The 22,173-nt window shown below is 30.4% G+C and overlaps 1 protein-coding gene across 3 annotated transcripts in view; it reads right to left on the bottom strand.

The window, feature by feature from the left end:
* LOC107072439 (neprilysin-1) overlaps nt 1-22,173 on the bottom strand; it is a 55,018-nt gene that overhangs the window by 21,090 nt on the left and 11,755 nt on the right. For all 3 annotated transcript variants that reach the window (XM_015332371.2, XM_089171422.1, XM_015332370.2), the window contains 2 exons: nt 15,567-15,674; nt 2,691-2,905 (listed from right to left, as the gene is read on the bottom strand). In XM_015332371.2, the coding sequence (XP_015187857.1) occupies nt 2,691-2,905; nt 15,567-15,674 (323 nt within the window). The remainder of the gene's footprint in view (nt 1-2,690; nt 2,906-15,566; nt 15,675-22,173) is intronic.

Raw genomic sequence — 22,173 nt, 5'->3', positions numbered from 1 at the left:
CCTTTTTCCGGACTCTAATTATTGTGTCCCTATCTTTCTTTCTCTCTCTAGAAACATATTATATTCTCTAGAAATGAAAAAAAAGAAAACAATTTCAATTTATTGCGATTGCTATGTGTATTTGCATATGCATATAAAGTACAAATCAACTATAACATTATATAATACATTTCATCCCTCAGTCTCTCTTTCTCTCCCTGCAATTATTTAATTTTGACGTTTGTAAAATTAATTTAGAGATTAAATCTATTTTATTATGAAAGTAATTAAATAAATTTCCAAAATATAATTAACTTTATACTAAAATGTATAATAGCTTGTGTGCATGATTTTGTCAACATTTTCAATGAAAACACATTGAATATTTTCTTCTTATCTCTTTCCAATTTTATTTCCAATTTTTTTCTCTAGTTTTCACGCTAAGATTTTGTTGAAATCCTACATATTAAAGACATAATTGGAAAAAATTTCTTGGAAAAGAAACAAGCAAACAAAATGGAAGACGGTACAGGGTCAACTAGTAAAGCATAAAATGGAAAATTAGAAAGATACTTCGGCGGTGTCGCCGACAGCTTTTGGATATTCGCCAGTCTACTGAAACTACTCTTTTTTAAAATAGAGAAAAAGAGAGAGAGAAAAAACTTGATTCTTGGCCCGATCTTCTGTCTCCTAAAATTTTATAACTATATGTACCGGGTGGTTGCTATAAATTTTTACAAATTGTCTTAATATTTTATTTTTTGCTAATTTTATCTAACTACAAATATAGAATCTTCTTTTATCTAATTTCCTTAATAAAATACAAAAATTTGATGAAAAAGAAAAAAAAACATGTAATATCAGCCCACATAAATGATATTTTTTAAATTTGATTTTTATTTTAATTTATTTTCTAAATTTTCCATTTGATGGATATTCGTTGAATCGAATGCAAAGGTATCGATATCATTTATGCATACGTGACGAGACAGTCACGCATCGTGGCATCGGATTTGAATCCGAGCTGATGTGAGCTTCTTGCCAACCAATGCGACGACGATATTGAATTCGTGGCTCGGACATTATTGAACATATGGTTCCTGCCGAGATTGAAATGCATACGCGCAGTGGTAGCAATGCTAGTGTACGAATGCTCTGATATCGATATCACTATGTGATGACCATTATTACATGGTATATATACCGAGAGTATTAAACCTTCGCAACTCATTTATATTAGTTCAACTTATATATATCATTAATTAAAGCAATATTAAATTTCCTTGAAAATGTTGGTAAAATGTTGTAATAAAGCTAATTTAATCCTTCTTTGATACGTCTTACGCCATCTCGTTTTCGTCACTGGCTAACTGCTGTTTTAAAGTGGCACTTTAACGAGCTTAGCTATTGAAGAGGTTCTCTCCCTCCTATGCTGGCTTCAAGCTCGTATCACAATTACAGGAACACCCTGAAGAGACAAAGGACTCGAGCGTGTCGAGTATGAGTTATGCTGTCTTCCCTTCGTCTCGCACACCCACACAAACGTCTTGCTTTATGTTCTCGGGAAGGTGTAAGTCCCTTTAACAGCCGCCTTACAAGTGTCTCTACGTGTCTCTACGTGTCTGTCACGTGCAAACAACAATGCAAAGAACGCGCAAAGCCTCGCACGTTTAGGCATTCCCGTCGTACATACGTACATATATATTACAGAGATAAAGATAGTAGATGGATTAGATCGCTTATTATAGTATATTATGATGGATTATTTCATTACTTCTAATGAATCCATTAACTTATGACGAGTAAAGACAAATCTATTTTTTATTTTCAATTATATAATAATAATTAATTGAAATTTTCTTATAAACAAGACACATTGTCCATTCATTTTTTTTACAACTTAACTTAATAACATTTATCGTCATTTATATTATCTTTTTTAATCATTTAATATCAGCGAACGAACGATTTAATAAAAAAAGAATATACCGTAAGTTCGTAAGATATTTAATGCTGCAAAATGTTGAAGGTCAAGGTGAAAAAGTTATAGTAAAGAGGATCGTTTGGTAAAAACGATTTCGAAACCGTGCATACGAATGTTACGAACAAACGTCATCGTTATTCCCTTCTCGAAACGTAAACTGGGCAAACGACTCTACTCGAAAATTTTCTCGTGTAATTATCTGACCGTCGTATAACCACTATTAACCTTCTTCTCTTTTAAAGAGCTCGTTTATCTACTTAAAGATCCAACCCTGGCATCAGATGCTTTAATCGTTAACAAAACCACGGTGTGCCTCTTAACAACCAGCTGGCATGCGATCACAATTATTTACTTTGATGAATTATCATTTTAATTGGATGAAAAGTTACTTTTAAAATGCAGTAGGGGAACTTAATTAATCAGCGTAATCAGGGAACAAACGGCAACAACAATTTAACGTTAACGCGTGGCCAGGAATAATTGCCAGTGTTTTTAAATGGAATAATAAACTGTGAGACGATTTATATATAACATTTTCGAAAAAAACTTTTATACACGATGGTGCACCATAGTTATTGTTGAACATTCTCCTTGAATTAATATAAAAACACACGTAATAAATCCTTGTTTTGTAGGAACCTTTTTGTAATGAGATATCGATTTATTGCAACTACTTGTATTAAGTATTAATGATAGCTAATAAACTATGTAGAGCGACATAACTCACCAGATTTTCCAGAAAGATGGCATCCCCTTGATACTTGGTGGGGAGATCCAGAAAAACGGAGGATCTAGAATGATCGTAAAGATCGACGTCTACGTACAAATCAAAGAGGGGTGCACCGTTCACTCGAAGAAGAGCTGAGACCAATGGTGTTATATCAACTGGTACGACACTTTTCGGTGGTAAATAACCACCGAGTTCTTGAAGAAGGTCGTAAACTGAAAAAAAAGACAAAATTTTATAGTTTCACATTCTTTTCAATAATAATAATAATAATAATAATAATAATAATAATAATAATAATAATAATAATAATAATAATTATAATAATTAGAACAAATTAGATGAATATTTTCGAATATCGTTTAAAAAAGAAATAAAAAGAAATTATAAAAAATTCAACGATCTGTTCTGTTTTCTCTCCTAATAAATTGAAATAACCTTTATTTAGTAACCTAAATAAATTGAAATTTACAAAATTGTAGTGCAACGCCCTCTATTGTATACTTACAGAACCAAAAGACTTAAAAAACCTTTAAATAATATATCGCTAAATTCAACAAAAAAAACTTTAGATCACAAAATGAACTAATCTTTCTTCTAAGTTAGAGAAAATCAAATAAAATAAATCAATTTTTATTTAAATCAGTTAAGTAATTTCTAAGTTAATCGAAGACAAACAATGTTAACTAAAAAACATAATGCAATGTAATATAATTCAAAACTATTGTTAATGAAATTAGATAATTATATCCACTATAAATTTCTTCAAACTAGAATTAGACATAAAACTGCGTAAAATTCCTAATTTTTTTTTATTAAATTAACATTAGAGTGTCATTAAGTATCCAAGATCAAACAAAAAATCTTTCTTTTTTGATTTAATAATGTATAAAATGAGAAAAAGAAAATATTACTTACTTCTGCGCACTTAATTTTGTAGTAATTTTTTTATTAACAGTCAAAATCAAATTATGCTTTTTATAATCTAAAATTCGTTTTTTTCTTTTAAGCTCGTTTACGCTCGAATAAATTTTTTCTAATGTAGAAAAAGATGCACGTGACTTCAAACTCGCGAAAGAGTTGCATTTGCTTCTACCATTCCTTAAAATAAATGTTTCGTTTCTATTCCTCTAGTATATAAATCCATATTTGTTTTTAATAGGACTATTTTTTACTACAAGTAACATTCGATGTCATCTGTTTCTTCCGAAAAGAGAGATCTCGTAAGAAACTGAGATCGCAAATTGCACTTGGAGAAACTCTTGGAGTTTTCGAAGGAGCAGCTTATACAGCACCGTAAGGGCATACGTAACCCTTATACGTGCTTCGCATAACTTCCCTTACACATACATATATATGTATGTATTTAGCTAACTTGAGAATCTTACTTACAAAAAGGGGTGAAAAGATCTTAAGTAATTTTTTAAATTAATTATTCTTTTTCAAGAAAAAATGCTTGACAAATTTTTGAAAAAAAGAAATAACTTCTTTACTTTTGTAGGAATATTTATGAACATTTATGTTTGCATGCATGAATATTGTGCCCAAAAACTACAATATATATATATATATATGTAGGGAAAATTTTTTAGGGTGAGAGATGCGTGGTGAACATACACCCAGTTTAATCCTACTAATAACATTTATTTAAAACAGGTATTAGAAAAAGTACAATATTAGTTTTACAATCTTACGGTTACAACTTAGATGAGCGACTGTATTCTTACGACTGATACAACTGCGACTGTTACAACTGATGTCTAACTACGGCTACGACTTCTACTGCTCTACTTCTACGACTGAGACTCCTTCCTTCTTATTTCTTTCCACGTCTTTTATATCAGAAATGACCTACACCCCTTTTGAGAGGGAAGAAGCTTACAAATCTTACTGACCAATAGCATAAGGATCCACCCCATAATCCACCGACAGATACGGCCTATAGTTTTCGGTAGTGGGAACTATGCATACAGAAACTTAATCTAGCACATCGGAATGTTACCCTTTTTTATGGTATCGCATATGTTTACACAGGTATCTGAAATTCTTCAAAGGGTCCCGACACTGCCCACATGGTTTTTTATTGCATCAATATATCCTGATAATCCTTAAGGTTCGTTTATAGTTTTATGGCCTACCTGATCTTTTCTTTTAATCTGAATAGAGTTTTCCTTTTCAATAAAATAAGATATACAGAAAGGACTGAATACTAGTTTTTTTTGTCTACACCTGCTAAACTTAAAACTCTTCTATATATATATATGTATATATATGTATGAAATGTATACTTTTTCGAATGTATATAATGATACTATTGGGTTGGAAATTTAGTACAGATATCCCTCCAACAACACGGTTTCGCAATTACACAATTTACAATTTGCGGTAAATCCTCCAACAACACGTTTTCTCCTAACACGATTTCGCTATAACACGATTCATAATTGCAGAAACCCTCTTACATCACGGCATTCTATAAAACTGTTTTCTTTCAAAAAACCTTTGTACAACACTGTACTTCTACAGCCGCGGCGAGGCTTTCCATCTTAAAGATACAGTGTTGCGGAAAGTATTTCTTTTCATCAAAAACATCAACGTTAAATGCGTTTTGGAAGAAGATATGGCCGTCTTCAGTTGAAATAGAAAACGTGCGTGAATCGTTACAAAATGAAATTAGTGACATATTAGAACTTGCTAAATCAATCGGAGGCGGAGGTTTTGTGGATTTGGCTATTGAAGACATTCAAGGTTTATTAGTGGAAGAAGAAGTTGACGAAGCAAATTTGATGGAAATGATATCCGAAACTGAAAATCAAATCGATCTTGAGGACACCAGCATTGATGAAGATTGTGCAATTAATAATTTAACATTACAAAAATTAAAAGAAATCCTAAGCTTAGCTGAAAATCTCGAGTCATTTGTCTTGAATGCAGACCCTTCCGCAGAAAGAAGCCTAAAATTCAAAAGAGAGCATCAAAACTGTCTAGCTCCATACCGAGAAATTTACAATGACCTGGTAAGAAACAACAAGCAAAATAAAATTACAGATTTTTTAAAGAGGAAAGAAGATGCAAGAAGTTTAAGTGAAGAAAAACGTTCTGAAAGTGAAGACGATATCATTCCATCGAAAAAACGTTTTCGGTTGATTAATCTGAGCAGTGACGATGAAGAAATTTATTAAATTAAAGTTGGTTTATATAAATTAAAAAATTATTTTTTGTTTTATATTGTTCATATAATACATTTATATTTTTAATAAAAATAAGGTTGTTTATTTAAAAAAATAAAATACTTTTTGTTTTGTATTGTTCCTATATTTATGTTTTTAATAAAAATTAAGTTGAGATCATTTAAAAGAAAAAAAGAATATTTGTTTTTAAAAAGTTTTCGGAACGCAGTCCCCCTTTTTGCATTGGCTTTGGGTCTCAAACAACACGGTTTCAAATAACACGGCATTTTCTAGGAACCTATCTACCGTGTTGTTGGAGAGAGACCTGTAATTGCCAATTTTAGTTATAGATGTCTCTCACTCCAATTTTTATTTTTTATATTTTTATATTTTTTTTTTTTATTTTTATGTCATCCTCACAAGTTTTTGCGTACAAGGTTTTGCTTTACAAGTTCATTGCGTAGATATTTTCTTAAAGTCTTTTTTTTATCTCCATATTAAAAAAAAATCCTTTATTTCATTGAACAAATCGGCAATTACTTAGTTTCCAACCCAATATATGCAGAAAGTATAAATGTATTGAAGCGAGGGTTAGTTTTTACCATAAGTTCGATAGCTTCGTTCAAAGTTCTCCAACTATCGATAATCTCTTCTCTCTAATCGTTCGAGTCTATTTCGAAGTTTTAACGAAGCTCTAGCGCTGACTTTACATTATAACACCTTTGCTGTAATTAATATGCGGTAAGCCAACTTCGATACTTCTTCTGCGATACACTCTACGTAGATGGATGCTTTTTGTATCATGCTATTTCAAACAAAATAACTGTTTTTCAATACATAAAACGATATATATGAGTCATTCGACGTCAGATCAACCACTTTTGACCCCGACCCCTTTCGATTTTGCTGAAACTTTTTTATCATTTTAAGCTTCATTTAAAAATCTTTTTGAGAATTTTTTCAAATTTTTTTGCCGAACTCAAAAAAAGTTATGAATTTTCCAAAAATTCAACAAATTTTCGGTTCAAATAGCCATAACTTTCACATAACTCTCAAAAATAGACTTAATGGGAAGTTTTTTCTTTAAATTCTTTGCTTTTAAATGTACCTTTTGAAAAACAAAATATAAAAAAAAGTATTTGAAGTTAAATTCTATAAGAAATTCTGTTTTTTTAAACTAAAATTTTTCAAATTTTTATATTAGTAATTTTATTTTTTTCTATTTAAATTTTCGTTCATTCTGAACCTAAATTATACCTTCTCTGATGAGCCGAATTTTTTTCTATTTTTTTTAAATTTAACAATTTTTCGTTTTATTTTTCTCGACATTTAATTTTATTTTTTATTCTAAAATAAATTTATTTAAACAAATATAAATATTTTTGAGTGTATTTAATGACCCTAGTCATTAATACATACATACATACATCTCATTTAGGCGACCAAAGAAATTTAAATAAATTTTTAATTATATTTACTTGAAAAATTGACCAATAATGCACTGCAATCTTTTTGTATTTATAATTTTCGATAGTATATAATTAAACTGATTAACTATAATATAAATATATAAAAATATAATAATATATGTATATATATTTATTTTAATATAATAAATTTTATATAATTTATAATATCAGTTGTTAGTGACACGCAAAGAGAGAAATTCAAATGTAAGAGAGTAAATTGGTAAACGTTACCGTCGAGTAAGTACACATACACATACACACAAATGAATTTCTCAAAATATAGTACAACAATCTCTGTATTTGCCAAGAGTACGATTCAAGATACCTCGTAAAGACACATTCAGTGGAAACTTAGTTAATCATAACTTGGACGACAGACGGTGAAACGAGAAAATAATAACGAGCATTACGAGTGAGAGACTACGTACCCGCGCATGAGAGGGAGAGAGAGAAAGAGGATTGTTATGGTGGAATATATAGCAAGGAAATAACGGTTTGTTAGACAAATCAAGAATTCGAACTGTTCCGTGATACTACTACAGTAATAAATGTCAACGTTAAACCGATATAATGGTATCTAAGTACATATGAACTTACACGTATTGTAACACGAGAATTTAATTAAGATTGATTTAAATAGACATCTCATAGAACAAATAAAGAAAAATATAAATTTATCAAAAATAATTTAATAATAATAAAATGTTTCTTGAAAAAGTTATTAGTTTTTTTTTTTCATATTTATATATACTAAGCCAAGTGTTGACAAATAAGGCTAGTTTTTAATTGATTTTGTGACTATTCAAAATTTGTAATAACTAAGACGATTTTAATTAAGGTTTTCTTAGGAAGTAAACTTTACTCTCATGAAAGTTCGATGACGAGCAAATGCGCGAACATTAATCATAACCAAGCGAATGGTCGTGTCGTCGATCTCAAGGTAGAATCAACCATGAATATCTAAAATACCGGAAGCCTGAAACTCCTGCGGCTAGGACTAACTCAGAGCTTCCATTTCCGCTTTCAACGGTCTTCCTGCTCTAATGTTGGAAGGGATAAATCTGATTGCAATTTGCAGAAATTAGAAGAACTAGATGAATGTAGAGATGTAGGATGCGTAAACAGAATGTATGTGTAGGTGTATATGGAAATAGAGATACATATGTAAGACATTTAAGAATCATCGTACTTTTCCTCGGAGAAACAAAAATCGTGTGAGAGAGAGTAGAAAGAAAGAGAAAAAAAATAAATAGTAACGGGAAATATGAAATTTCTTGAAGAGGTTTTATCGTTTTCGTTACGCACTAATGCATCGATTTAAATGTGTCCACGAAATGGAGACACCATCGATCGACATGTCGAGTCCATTTTGTATAATAACAAGAATACGCGTCTCCAACAACGAAACAGCTCGTTCTTCATATTGCCGAGGCAACGTCAAAAGCGGCGCCAGCTTTCCGAATCTCTTTTCTCATCTCCCTCTCTCATTCGCGTATCTCGTTTGGTCTACTTCTTTCTATTCTTCTCAGTTTCGATTAAATCGCAAATAAATCCACAGACTCAGCCTGAATGAACTTTTCTTCTTATCTTACACGCTTGCAAAAAACAATGACATTTATTTTGTTATCTATTTTGATATTTATTTCATTATTTAACATAAACATTGAAATGTAATAGTAAATGGCTTATTTTGTATTTTTAATTTATTTATCATTTTGTATAACGTATAAAACTAAAATTCCAAGACTCGGAAAAGTCTAAAAGCATCATCTTTTACTAGCTACACCCAAAAAATATATTTTATGTTCGCATTAACGTTGTAGGAATCGGATTTCGTCGAACAGTATTCTGAAGGAACCCCCTTCGGAAGTTGGCTTTTCAACTGCCAAGGACAAGTAAATCAATCAGATACTTGGTTATGCTCGTGTAAAATATCGTCTCGATCTCACGCAAGAGAACGATTAAGTGCGAACGTGCCAATCTTGATACACATTTTCTTTTTACTTTTTTTTCTTTTCTTATTCTATTTTTAAATCGAATTGGATATAATTGTTAGAGGAAAAGAATAAATGATTTAAAGTGAACTAAATATTCATGATATTTTTTTTCGTAAATGTAATAATGTATTATTTAGAAAAACAATAATGCATGCACATTTATTTGTATAAATGGTAAAATACTTAAAATACTATCTAAATAACTCACAGAATCCCATAAAAGTGATTACAAAAAATGTTCGAAGAAGTAATAACGAGCGAGAAAGACTGGTCGTGATTCTGAAGATAAAGTGAAACGACTTTAGCAAGAATCCAGAGAATATCGGACTATCAGGCTAGCTCGAATCGTGACTTGGATAACCTTGACATCCTTTGCAATACAACTACTTCCGATTCTGAAAGCTCGAGCAGTTGTACAAACCTGGAAAGCTCGCTTTAATAGACTAGTTTATTTCAAGGTAAACCTTTTTTACCATACTAATTTTTCTTGCATACCACTTAATCTATTATTCTTAATTCGTACTAGGAATTCTTGATTAAGTATTATATATAATTCTTGATTTAGTATGACGTTTAAGCATAAAAATAATCACTCAACGATTATTATTGAGACATATGCAAGATTAGTAATGTTTTACGTTTATCTAAGAATTTGTAACATTCGTGACCAGCATAAAAAAAAAAAAGAAATAAAAATTTAAGAGTGGAGGGAGGTTGTTAACGCGAATCCAAAGAAAAAGTAGGTCAGATCGTTGTTCGGATAACACGTTCGACCATCCCCACTAATTTTCTTTCAAATTTTACTCTCCACGTATGAGATTGTGTGCGTGTAATCGCGCGAGTGCGAGCGCGCGTTCTATGGCTAGTAAATAATTGCTGGAAAAATCAAAGTAGAAGAGCCTGCTTACCGCTTTTCGTGAATAAAAATTATCGCATTATGATTACATTACGTGTACCAGTTTCGTGTCGAAAACAATTTTTTCTACATTTTCTTTCTTCTCTTTTGTATTCTTCCCTTTTTATTGTACTTTTCAAGGATTTTATTGTAGCTTTTATTCAAATGCACACACGCACATCTCTTTCTTTCGGATTTAAAACGATAGAAATATTTGACAATATTGAATGTTTAGCTTTGTCGAGATTCAGATATTATATCATATAATATACAGTCATTAGGTTTATTTTCCTTTGTTTATAAATTTTGGGGAAATCCCCACGTATTTCCTACTTTGGAAAGGACCAATAATAAAAGCGTTAAAGCTGTATTTTCGTCGAACGATTCTTAAAGCTCAATACCATGAAATTTTGTCGGCTGTCCGGGATGTTCTTTATACGTCACGTCAAAATCATCGTTCTGAAAGCGTTCAAACAAAATGGAATTTCACCGGAATACATTTGGAATTATAAGCGAAGCATTTCAGCTGCGGTTTTTTTTCAGATCGAAATAGGAAAGAACAAACACATAAATATAATCCGCGAAGAATTAATATTACAAACACATAAATATAATCCGCGAAGAATTAATATTACAAATTAACAAGAGACATTATATTGTAATAAGCTAATTGAAAAAATATTATTTACGTCTAATTATAGTGTATATAAACGACAAGACAGATAATACATTGACGACATTTGGATCGGATCGAGTATCTAGGGACTGAAACGAGATCGATGACGCGAATACGATACTCGCGAGGATAATAATGTCCTTCCCAAAGGATTAAAATGTTCACGGGGGCAGATGTGTAATTAATCGTCTGATAATTAAAGGAGATTACAAACACGACGATCCGGTATTACGTTTGAACGAAAGATCGTATGCGATCGACTTTTTGATGGATAAAAACAGAGAATAAAAGAAGAACGATAACGAGATCCTTCATCCTATAACTTCATGAGTTCAAATTTATAATTTTTGATTTATCAACTAATCATTGTTAATATTAAGCGCTGCACGATACGCAAAAAGAAATAAAAAACATATGGAAAAGTCTAAAACAAAAGCTGATTGTCTCGATCTTAATACGTGCATCGATAACGATTCGCGGTTACTAAAATCTTTTTTCTTTTGGAGTATACATCTGGCGAATTGACGTAAACAGAAAAATAGAAAAGGGTATAAATCGATATAGATAGATAGCAAGAGAAGAAAATGAGAGCAAAAGAGGGAGGCAGCCAGCAGGTTTACCGATGTGGTTTTTACTTCATTCTGCTTCCACCCTCTTCGTCGACGTAACTCACTCGTAAAACGTTGACCAGAGAATGTGTAAAGTGGAATACATGTATTGTGGATAAAAATAGCCTATCGTTTGAAAAGAGAAACAGAGAAAGAAAGAAAGAAAGAAAGTGTGAAAGATAGAGAAAGATGGCAAAGCGAAACAAATAAAAGGGAAGAAGAGAATGTCACAGAATGCAAATCAGTGAAGGGAAAAAGACACACACAGTTCGTGACCACTAGGATTGTAACCCTCTCTCGATCGAAATTCAACGCGTAAAATTTCACAGATGAAAGGGCTGGGAACCAGATACTTTTTTTTTACTCCCACTCCAACTCATTTCCTTTCGATACTTTGAGGAATCGTTCGATCTATACCTATACGCGGACCTATTTTTATCTTCGAAGGACTCAATCATAGAATCAACTTTCCTAATAGCTCTTCGAATGTTTTAATTACCGCTATTATTCTTCTTGTCGTTTACAGCAACTAACATCTGCAGAATTTGTATATGTCGAAAACTTGATAATTAATAGACAAAAAATGAAGTAAACGTGATGTGTTGCTATCATTTATCCAAGTTATTAAAAATTAAAATAACAAAATTTTTAATAACTTGGATAAATGATTTAGAAAAAGACAATAATGAAATAATGGATATAGCTAAAGTTTTCTTACCTCTACAATGTATCGAGGGGATCCGTAGAAAAACTTTTTAATGGGACCAACTTACGACGCTATGGGATTTAGAAGTTGGTCATCTTATTGCTTATCGTACAAAACACAATTAGTTTTTTATTATTGGATTAATAATAACTGATATAACAAAACTTATACATCAATGTGATATTATTTTTTTGTCCATTTAGAGAATATTAAATGATCATTAAAAAATTGTTCCATGGAATCCTCTCTATACGCTCCTGAAGTAGTACTAGAATCTTTAGGGACACTTTATAAGTACACGAAACGTAAATGTTTTTGCAAAAAGTATTTCAAATTTTGATAAAGTGAATTCACGACGAAAGATAAGTAAATAGAGCTCTTTACTTTTCAATGATGAAACGTAAACTAGGAAAAACGGTCTAAACGAGGCTGGATGCTTAAAGGGCTACCAGAAAGGGGTTGGAAAACAGAAGTTTCTGTGTTATCGATCGCTAGATGGTAACTTTCAATGAGTCAGCCAAGGTCAAGCCATTAGACGGAGTCATATAATCTCTTTTTTTTCTCCTTCTTCGTTTTCTTCTTTCCTTGACTAGAAAATACTGAAAAGTAGCTTAAGAAGTTATCGATCTTACCAAAAGACTTCTAAAGTTTACAAATTTCCGGATCTTAAACTTATAATCTTTCTGATTTAGACATATTTTCGATATTTTTCATTCGTGAATTCTTATTAAAATGTTCATCAATTTGTTGCTCGATCCAAAATAAATTTTACCAAAAACTTCTTGAAAACTTATTGGAAGTTTATTATTTCAATTATTTTTAACGTTTCTTTAGAAGTACCGAATATATTTCATTTTAATATAAATTAATAGGCAAAGAATTTCAATTTATAATTTTTATAAAATACCCTTGGTCTTTTATTTAACAATTGCATACATTTATACAATATATCATGAAATTTGTTATTTAAATTATTTCAAAACTTTGATCGTAAAAAAAAAATACTAATAAAAAGCAAGAGAATTTAAATAGTAATCGGAATAATACTGATTCCTAAGATATACAAATTTGACTTGATTTTATGTTATTTTATTGTTAATTTATTACAGATTTTTCTTTTTTAGTTTCTTTTCAATTTGTAATGTATTGTACTCCATGTAATGCTGATAGACGAACTGTTCCTACTATAAAAAAAAAAAATTTAGTTCACCAAATTTCGATTGCACATAAAAATTTGCAAAAAGCATGGAAATATAATATTTTCCTATGGAAATTAAAAAAAAAATAAATAAATAACCTTCATAAAACTCCTTGTTTAAATAATTCTGCCTTGTTTGAAAAAAAAAATTGTGCATAAACATGCAAAATGTAAATATAAAATGTAAAAAGGAAAAAAAAACAATTTTAATCTTTCTTTCATTACATAATTTATTAACATATAATGTAAAATTCATGTGAAATTTCTTTTTTGAAAACTCTGGCATGCTACTCTCTTTATACATATATAAAGCTGTGACGTACATACGTATGTATATAGATTTGAATAAATAAAACGTAGCAGTTTATCTTTAATACGAAATAGGTGGAATCCCCTATAAACATCTATCATGGTTCCGAAACGTTAGACGGTTACTGGCTAACAGACGTGCTTGCTTTCTGACCGTATGTACCTATAGCTCACATATTATCGACACATATAAATAATGCACATGATCGATCGATCACGATGTAAATATAATTTCGAAGGCGAACGAAGTACTTTTCAAAGTTTATTTTAGAATACCAATAGTCCGAATACGTCTTCGTCATTAAATATATTCGCGAGGCTTTTATATTATCACCGAAAGGTGTTAAAAAGAATCAGTACTGCATTTAACGTATGGCGTTCCAGACTCAAGCTAAGCTCTCGCAATATAAACGAATAGTAAAGTTTTATTCATAGAAAAATATCATGTGTGCAGATCACACAAGTTAGAAGTGAAACCTTCATAAAGCAAGTTTCGAGAGAATGAGACGAGTGCATATTATCAGGAATAAGATAATTTATTATATTACTATATTTCTACAGTAAGTTATATTATTTTTATTGGAAATATAATAGCAAAAGTATGATGTATTTTTTTAAAGAACTTGCCATTTTTCTTCTATTTTATTGAAAAATTAGTATAAATTCCTTGAATACGCAAATTAATAATATAATTTTCTTATATGCCAGAGTCGATACATGTCTTTGGATATTTATAATAAAAACATATAAAAAATAAATTCAATAAACATATTTAGAATTGCATGAATCAAATACATTTTATAAATAAACAAACCAAAAATGTGACAATAATTTATTTGCTTTTAAACGGAATTTTTCAGCTGCTTCTAACACTTCCAGTGTTGTCTAATTCTTCCTCTCTGATATATCTTGTAATAATTTTCTTTGTAAAATATTGCAAACAATATAATTATTATATTCTATGTAATTTATAATTATTAATTATAATTTGTGTGTAATAAAGAATTTTATACTAATTTTTCAATAAAATAGAAACATTTTTAAATAGAAAAAATATTAAAAATTCTGTAAAAAAAAAATACACTACACTTTCTATTATATTTCCAATAAAAATAATATAACATGCTGTAGAAATATAGAAAAAAAAATAAAATTAAACAACGAAAGTGAGAAATACAAAAAATCAAAAGAAAGTCAACCGATGAGACTCCATCCAACGATTTATCGGTTATGAGTTTGAGCTCATAACCGATAATGAACCCATATAAATTTATACAGTTTTATAAACGTCTTAAAAATACAAGCTCTGAGTCCTCTGTGAAATAATATGAGTCTACGTTTCGTAATATGCAATCGCACACAAACACACACATATACAACGCTTAGTAGCCAGGAGTGGGGATTACGAAGCATCGCACAAAGAGGAGACCGAGAATAGGAAAAATTGTATAACTTTATTCTGTCTCATTCTCTTGTAGGCTCAATCCTGTATGTTTGTCTCTTTTTCTCTTATTAGTGACGTAGAGCTCAGTAATTTTTTCGTTTCATCGTTTCATCGTTTCATCCGTTTTCAAATCACCTTGATTCTAAAAAAGTTTTTACTTCAAAAATAACAAAAAGAGACAAAATTCTTATAAATTTAATTAAAATGTAGACTCTTGTCCCGATAAAAAGGATTTACCTCGAAAATAGATAAACATTGTTATCATAATAGCGACAACATTCACTTCCTTAGTTCTCTAGAAGCACTTATCCCTACATCGTTTTTTACATTGACGATTCTACCATGATTCTTCATTATCATTTTCGAAGAGAAGGATGATAAGGATATCTCGAGTATCGACTTACCAGGTGCAAAGTTGACAGGCTTCTCCTTGAACCCGAGACAACTAACGTAGAATTGACCCAGCTTCTCGAATACACCAACCATTCGATCAGTTTCGTTTAATAACATTTCTGAAATTAAAAGAACAAAATCAAACAAATTCAGTTAATCAAATCCAATTTTATTCTTCTCAATGTAACAATAAAAAGTAATCAATCAAAATTATGACAATATTATCGCGATTAATAAGAATTAATTTTAGTCATCATTGTCATTTCATTACACATTTTTCGAAATTTAACTGCAGTTGTTCTGAAAATAATAATGATTTCGAAAAATGAATGCTATAACAATCGAGTTTGGTCTCTCGTTTGCTAACGAACCAATTAAAAAGAATTAAATTAAATAATTGATTGACGTATATGAATTCGTATACTATATTTCTATCTCTTTGCCTTTTTGTTTTTATTTTTTATTTTTATTGACTATTCGAAGGATTTGAAAATATTCCAATAAACTCTTTAATCCATACATTGTACATGGAATAATAATGAAAGTAGTACTTAGGTATGCATTGTGACGAAAGCCACTTGAAAAAAAAACTTTTTTGAAAAATAGTTCATAAGGACAAGCAATGATGTGTAAAATGAAAGAGCACGAATAAAACAAAAGTTTATTGTACTTGAAATGTTGCTTCGATAAGAGAAAAAGGAAAAGAAGAAAAAGAAGGAACTTTTACAAAGTTTGACTGAAGAGTAATAATAAAAGGTAGTCGACAGAAACATATTTTTTCGAAAGATCGTTAGATTGTTTCTCCTAGCTTTTCAAACATGGAATATGTGGAACACAGTGACTTATCATAGGACATTAAGAATATAACATACACACGTATACGTTTTTATATAGATATTCTAGTCCTAGTGCAACGTATATCGATTAACATGAATTATTTATAGTACGGACAAGCGAAAGTACTCGATTCGTTTTTTAGCCCCGGTGTACTTGATGCACTTGCTATGCTTCTTAAATCTCACTTCTCGACAGACTCATCAATTTATTCGTCTGCAACTGCTATACTATGCTACCCTATGCTTTGCTATGCTCTTCTATTTTCTACCTACGAATTTTTCATTTCCTTCCTATCCGTCTTCTTCTTCTTCTTCTTCTTCTTCTTCTTCTTCTTCTTCTTCTTCTTCTTCTTCTTCTTCTTCTTCTTCTTCTTCTTCTTCTTCTTCTTCTTCTTCTTCTTCTTCTTCTTCTTCTTCTTCTTCTTCTTCTTCTTCTTCTTCTTCTTCTTCTTCTTCTTCTTCTTCTTCTTCTTCTTCTTCTTCTTCTTCTTCTTCTTCTTCTTCTTCTTCTTCTTCTTCTTCTTCTTCTTCTTCTTCTTCTTCTTCTTCTTCTTCTTCTTCTTCTTCTTCTTCTTCTTCTTCTTCTTCTTCTTCTTCTTCTTCTTCTTCTTCTTCTTCTTCTTCTTCTTCTTCTTCTTCTTCTTCTTCTTCTTCTTCTTCTTCTTCTTCTTCTTCTTCTTCTTCTTCTTCTTCTTCTTCTTCTTCTTCTTCTTCTTCTTCTTCTTCTTCTTCTTCTTCTTCTTCTTCTTCTTCTTCTTCTTCTTCTTCTTCTTCTTCTTCTTCTTCTTCTTCTTCTTCTTCTTCTTCTTCTTCTTCTTCTTCTTCTTCTTCTTCTTCTTCTTCTTCTTCTTCTTCTTCTTCTTCTTCTTCTTCTTCTTCTTCTTCTTCTTCTTCTTCTTCTTCTTCTTCTTCTTCTTCTTCTTCTTCTTCTTCTTCTTCTTCTTCTTCTTCTTCTTCTTCTTCTTCTTCTTCTTCTTCTTCTTCTTCTTCTTCTTCTTCTTCTTCTTCTTCTTCTTCTTCTTCTTCTTCTTCTTCTTCTTCTTCTTCTTCTTCTTCTTCTTCTTCTTCTTCTTCTTCTTCTTCTTCTTCTTCTTCTTCTTCTTCTTCTTCTTCTTCTTCTTCTTCTTCTTCTTCTTCTTCTTCTTCTTCTTCTTCTTCTTCTTCTTCTTCTTCTTCTTCTTCTTCTTCTTCTTCTTCTTCTTCTTCTTCTTCTTCTTCTTCTTCTTCTTCTTCTTCTTCTTCTTCTTCTTCTTCTTCTTCTTCTTCTTCTTCTTCTTCTTCTTCTTCTTCTTCTTCTTCTTCTTCTTCTTCTTCTTCTTCTTCTTCTTCTTCTTCTTCTTCTTCTTCTTCTTCTTCTTCTTCTTCTTCTTCTTCTTCTTCTTCTTCTTCTTCTTCTTCTTCTTCTTCTTCTTCTTCTTCTTCTTCTTCTTCTTCTTCTTCTTCTTCTTCTTCTTCTTCTTCTTCTTCCTTTTACATGTCTTGGAAATACTTTTCCACTCGAAATTCTAACTTGAAAATAGGACACGTTCTTATGGTTCAATTTTTCTATTTTTATTTATTTGCTTTCAGAAAATATTTTAATAATAATGATGTGAATGATGACGATATTAACAATAGTAATGATTTATAAAAAGGGTTGAAGTAGCATAAGAAAATAAAACATTATCTAGAGAAAAACAAAAAAACTTTGTTTCGTTGAATTTAGTCAATTCTACAAAACGATCTGGTTGACGATAGTAAAAAAAACTCATTCTTTGTCTCTCCCTCCTTTCTTTCTTGCCTGGTTTTTCCCTTCTTTTCTTCAAGGGCATTCTTGCAAACGAGGACAGAAAATTTGGGTAGGAATAAACGAGCGTTTATTCATAATGACGGTAACAAAACTTAGCCATCGTCTTCCGGAAATTATTATACTAAGCTACTATTTACAACATTCCTTTGTTTATTATTTCCAAAAAATAATAAAAGAATTATCGAATAGCCAAGGAAAAAATGATGCATATCGCATAAGCTTCCTAATCCGAAAAATGAAACAAACATTTGACTGTTTTTTGTGATAGAACAATTTGACATATCTAGTGGTAGATCATCTATGGTCTATATAGATAGTATCAGTTACAATTATATATATATAAATCATGTATATAAAAATAAAATTAAATATATATGTGTGTATTAGGGGGACCGAAAAGTAATCAAAATTTTTCTTTGCTGGCGAAAAAAAAAACATTTATTTATTAAAGAAATTTTAAATGCTACTCAACATAAAATTTGTTCATCATTTTCTAACACTTTTTGCCTTACGTAAAGGAAATTGTTCAATTCCCTTTTTAAGAAGTTCCTCGATTTTTCATTGACACAAACTAAATGTGAGTGTACTCATCGAAGAAATTTTGATTACTTTTCAGTACCTCTAATATATAATAAAAATAATATATATAGATAGAATTTTCTTCTATCTCTATAAATAAAATAAATAAATCATAATAATTATCGTATGAAGTCACAACAGATATTATTAAATAAATACAAATTTGAATTTGCAAAACGGAAGAAAAGAAAATACTTAAACGATATTAGAATAATGGTACGGAAAAAAGGAAACAAATAATTATTCTTTTCTTAACGAAAGAGTAACTAAGTTTTTGTTAAAAAGAAAAATGGGGCGTATTATTTCCACGACACACTCGAGTTTTGAAGGATAAGTATAAGAGGAAATTATGTTTATGGAATAACCGTGTTTTTAAATGGCTAGCGTGCAGAAATAAGTAAGTAAGATATGCTAATGTACGTGTATGCATAGGTTGGCCGTATGCACTCATGCTTAAACAATATGTATTTATATAATAATATACGTGCACATAAAACAGCAAGTTTATGTTGATTCAAGGCGTCACAAAAGATCTTTGCTGGTGCATTTATAATGATCGATACAAGTTACCTCATACGAAAAAAAGTATTATACGGTACAACACAATCATAATTTTGCAATATTCTTTTATTCTTATTATTGTAGAAAAATTGTAACATTACTATGAATTTTTATAATTGTTAAGATTAATATTTATATTTAAAAAAAAATATATTTAAGAAATCTAACGGACTAGATTTCGGAAAAATGCTTTTACTTTCTTTGTCCAACAAGTATCATGTAGGTATCTTCAAACACTCGGAAACTTCTCATCTGAACTATCCAAATGCTTGCACTCGCCTAGACCTACAAACTTGGCAACTTAGGTTGATTGAAACTTTTAGGCGTTCCTAGAGAAAAAGTTACAAGAAAAAGAAAAGAAAGAGAGTGAGAAAATAGAAAGAGCAAAAATAGGTGTAGAATGATGCCTTCAAACTCTTCTCTCTAACTACTTCAGTTGTCGACGTTTGCACCTTTGTTTCATTTCTACAGAAATGAGAAATGGAAGACCACGATGATGCAGACTTTCTCTTTCTCCTCCGTTTGTCTCTGTCTTTCTTTGTCTTCTTGGTTTTATGTCAATTCAACCGAGATAGAATGCAATACATTTATTCTCTTTTGTCTATTAAAAATTATTCAATTAAATGACAAATTATTATTTTTATCATTTTTAATTTTTATTATGATTAATTGATCATATGAAAATCTATACTTTTCTGTATTTTCATCTAACAAAAAGTTTTCTTTCTATTAACAAGATTATTCTTGTAACTTTTTTTGATCTTTTTCCTTTTCTTTCGCATAGAAGTAAGTGCAATCTCTTTGAATTGCACTAAACGTTTCAACGAAAATAGTAGCGATGCACCAGTTGTCAGGAAGTTGCTAATGACTCAGGATTCCTCGTCCTTCCGTCTTTAAATACACGTACAACCGGTTAACATTTTTTTCTTCAACTCTCGTAGACACGAAACCGACAAAGTGAACTATTCAATCGTCGTTAGCAAACTTATTTTCAAGTTTTGACATAAAGTGATACATCTTCTTTTATAAATCTTTTTCAGTTTTTATTCGACAAACTTGAAATTAAAAAAGACGTATTTGTCGATGCAATTTTATTGCCACATGAGATAATAGAAACTAAAATCAATAGAAATTTAAGCTTTCATTAACAATAAATACACATAAAAGCAAATGAACAAACACTGTTTAGTTTAAATAATGAATAGGAATAGAGTAAACACAATAGTGGTATTAAACTAACATCCAGATCGTTTTCCTAATAGGTTGGTAACATTAATAGAGCAAAACGTTGATGATATAAATCACGATCATCGTACAACACCATAAAGATATATCTTTACGAGTAGATTCATTGCAACAAAGCATGATCTGGTTACTCGACGATATTCCACGATACATGAGATACCATTCTAGGGTACTATTATCCAGTAATACGTACATACCTACTATGTAACATAGTAATAGTGTGTGTGAATGTTCGAAGACACGAAACGTGCCATAAAAGATAGAGAAATGCTATTAGGAAAGAGAGGAAAGACATTATTTTTGCAGTTAAAATAAATCTTTCTATTTCTCAGTCGATAATGCCACTCTCTGCGATACTTTTTCTTTCATTTAAAGGACAATTTTTAAACCTAATTTTACTTATTATAAATATGAAAGTATGAAATGATCAAGATATTCGATCGCCATGATTATTTTTCGTACACGAAATTCATACTAATATATATATATATATATATATGATTGTAATACTTTCGCCATGTACGTCATATATATGTCATGCTTGAATTTAAAAATAGCACGATTGAATTTTTGCCGATGTAAGAGAGCTCCCGTGTGGGTCTATCGATCGTCCGCCATTTTTACTCTTCTCGATGATGTCCGATATCGTTTTTAACGCCGAATGACATCGATCTTTGCAACGATGTTATTCTCGTCTCCGAATAACATAACATATGTAATATATAATACTTAAACATGAGAAGAAAAGCTTGATACGCGTTTAGATTTGTGGTTACACACGCGTGTGCTTTCGTGCGGTTTCGTGCGGTTTTGTGTGGGTATATATGCGTTACTGGTTTGTGACGATGATTGTGGTTAAACCAAGATATCCTTCCGTTTAAAATCTCTTCCCTGAATCATCTCTATCCTGAAATTAAATCAATCTTGCTATTTTCTATTACCTGTCAAAAATTGACAGGTCTCATTTTTCCCCCATTTATCTTTTTACATTTATTAATTTATTCTCATTTTTACCTGTAAACATAAAAGAATTTTAAAAAATCTTTTCGAATGAATTCGTTTATATGAACTTAAAAAAGAAGAGTAAAAGATTCAATTCGCTCGCGTCTTTTCAAGTCTTTTCAACTTTTCAAGTCTGCGATGAAGCTCCTTTACTACGCGTAGTATTCAAAAAAAAAAGGAACAAAAAGAGAAAAAAAAACTTTTACGAAATGGACGAGCCAAGCAAGATACACTACGTCTCTCGTTTCTCTTTTTGGAAAAAGAAAACAAAATAGTGGCCAGTCTTAAGAAAAAAAAGAAATAATAATATAAGATATACAGTAATTAAACAAAATTATGAAGCTGAACAATATTTGCTAGCTTGAACAAATAATAAAATATTTCATCATTTTGCAATAATGTTTCTTTTTTTCCCTGAAATTTGATCTTTACGTAGGTAATTTGAAAAGTTTCAAAAATTTCAGCTTATCCTATTTCGTTGGTATAGAAGCGAGAACAAGTAATAGTAATGCTTGGTTCGTCGGCCTGTTAAAAGAGAATAACGGTTAAAGTTTCATCTTTGTATATTTTCTCTAACTAAACTCCTATAGTTTCTTACCCATTAAC

Source organism: Polistes dominula, unplaced genomic scaffold (genome assembly GCF_049000335.1).
Source record: "Polistes dominula isolate Pdom_NZ unplaced genomic scaffold, Pdom_raw_medaka contig_246, whole genome shotgun sequence".
Taxonomy (NCBI): Eukaryota; Metazoa; Arthropoda; class Insecta; order Hymenoptera; family Vespidae; genus Polistes; species Polistes dominula.
This window is presented reverse-complemented; position numbering and strand designations above follow the sequence as displayed.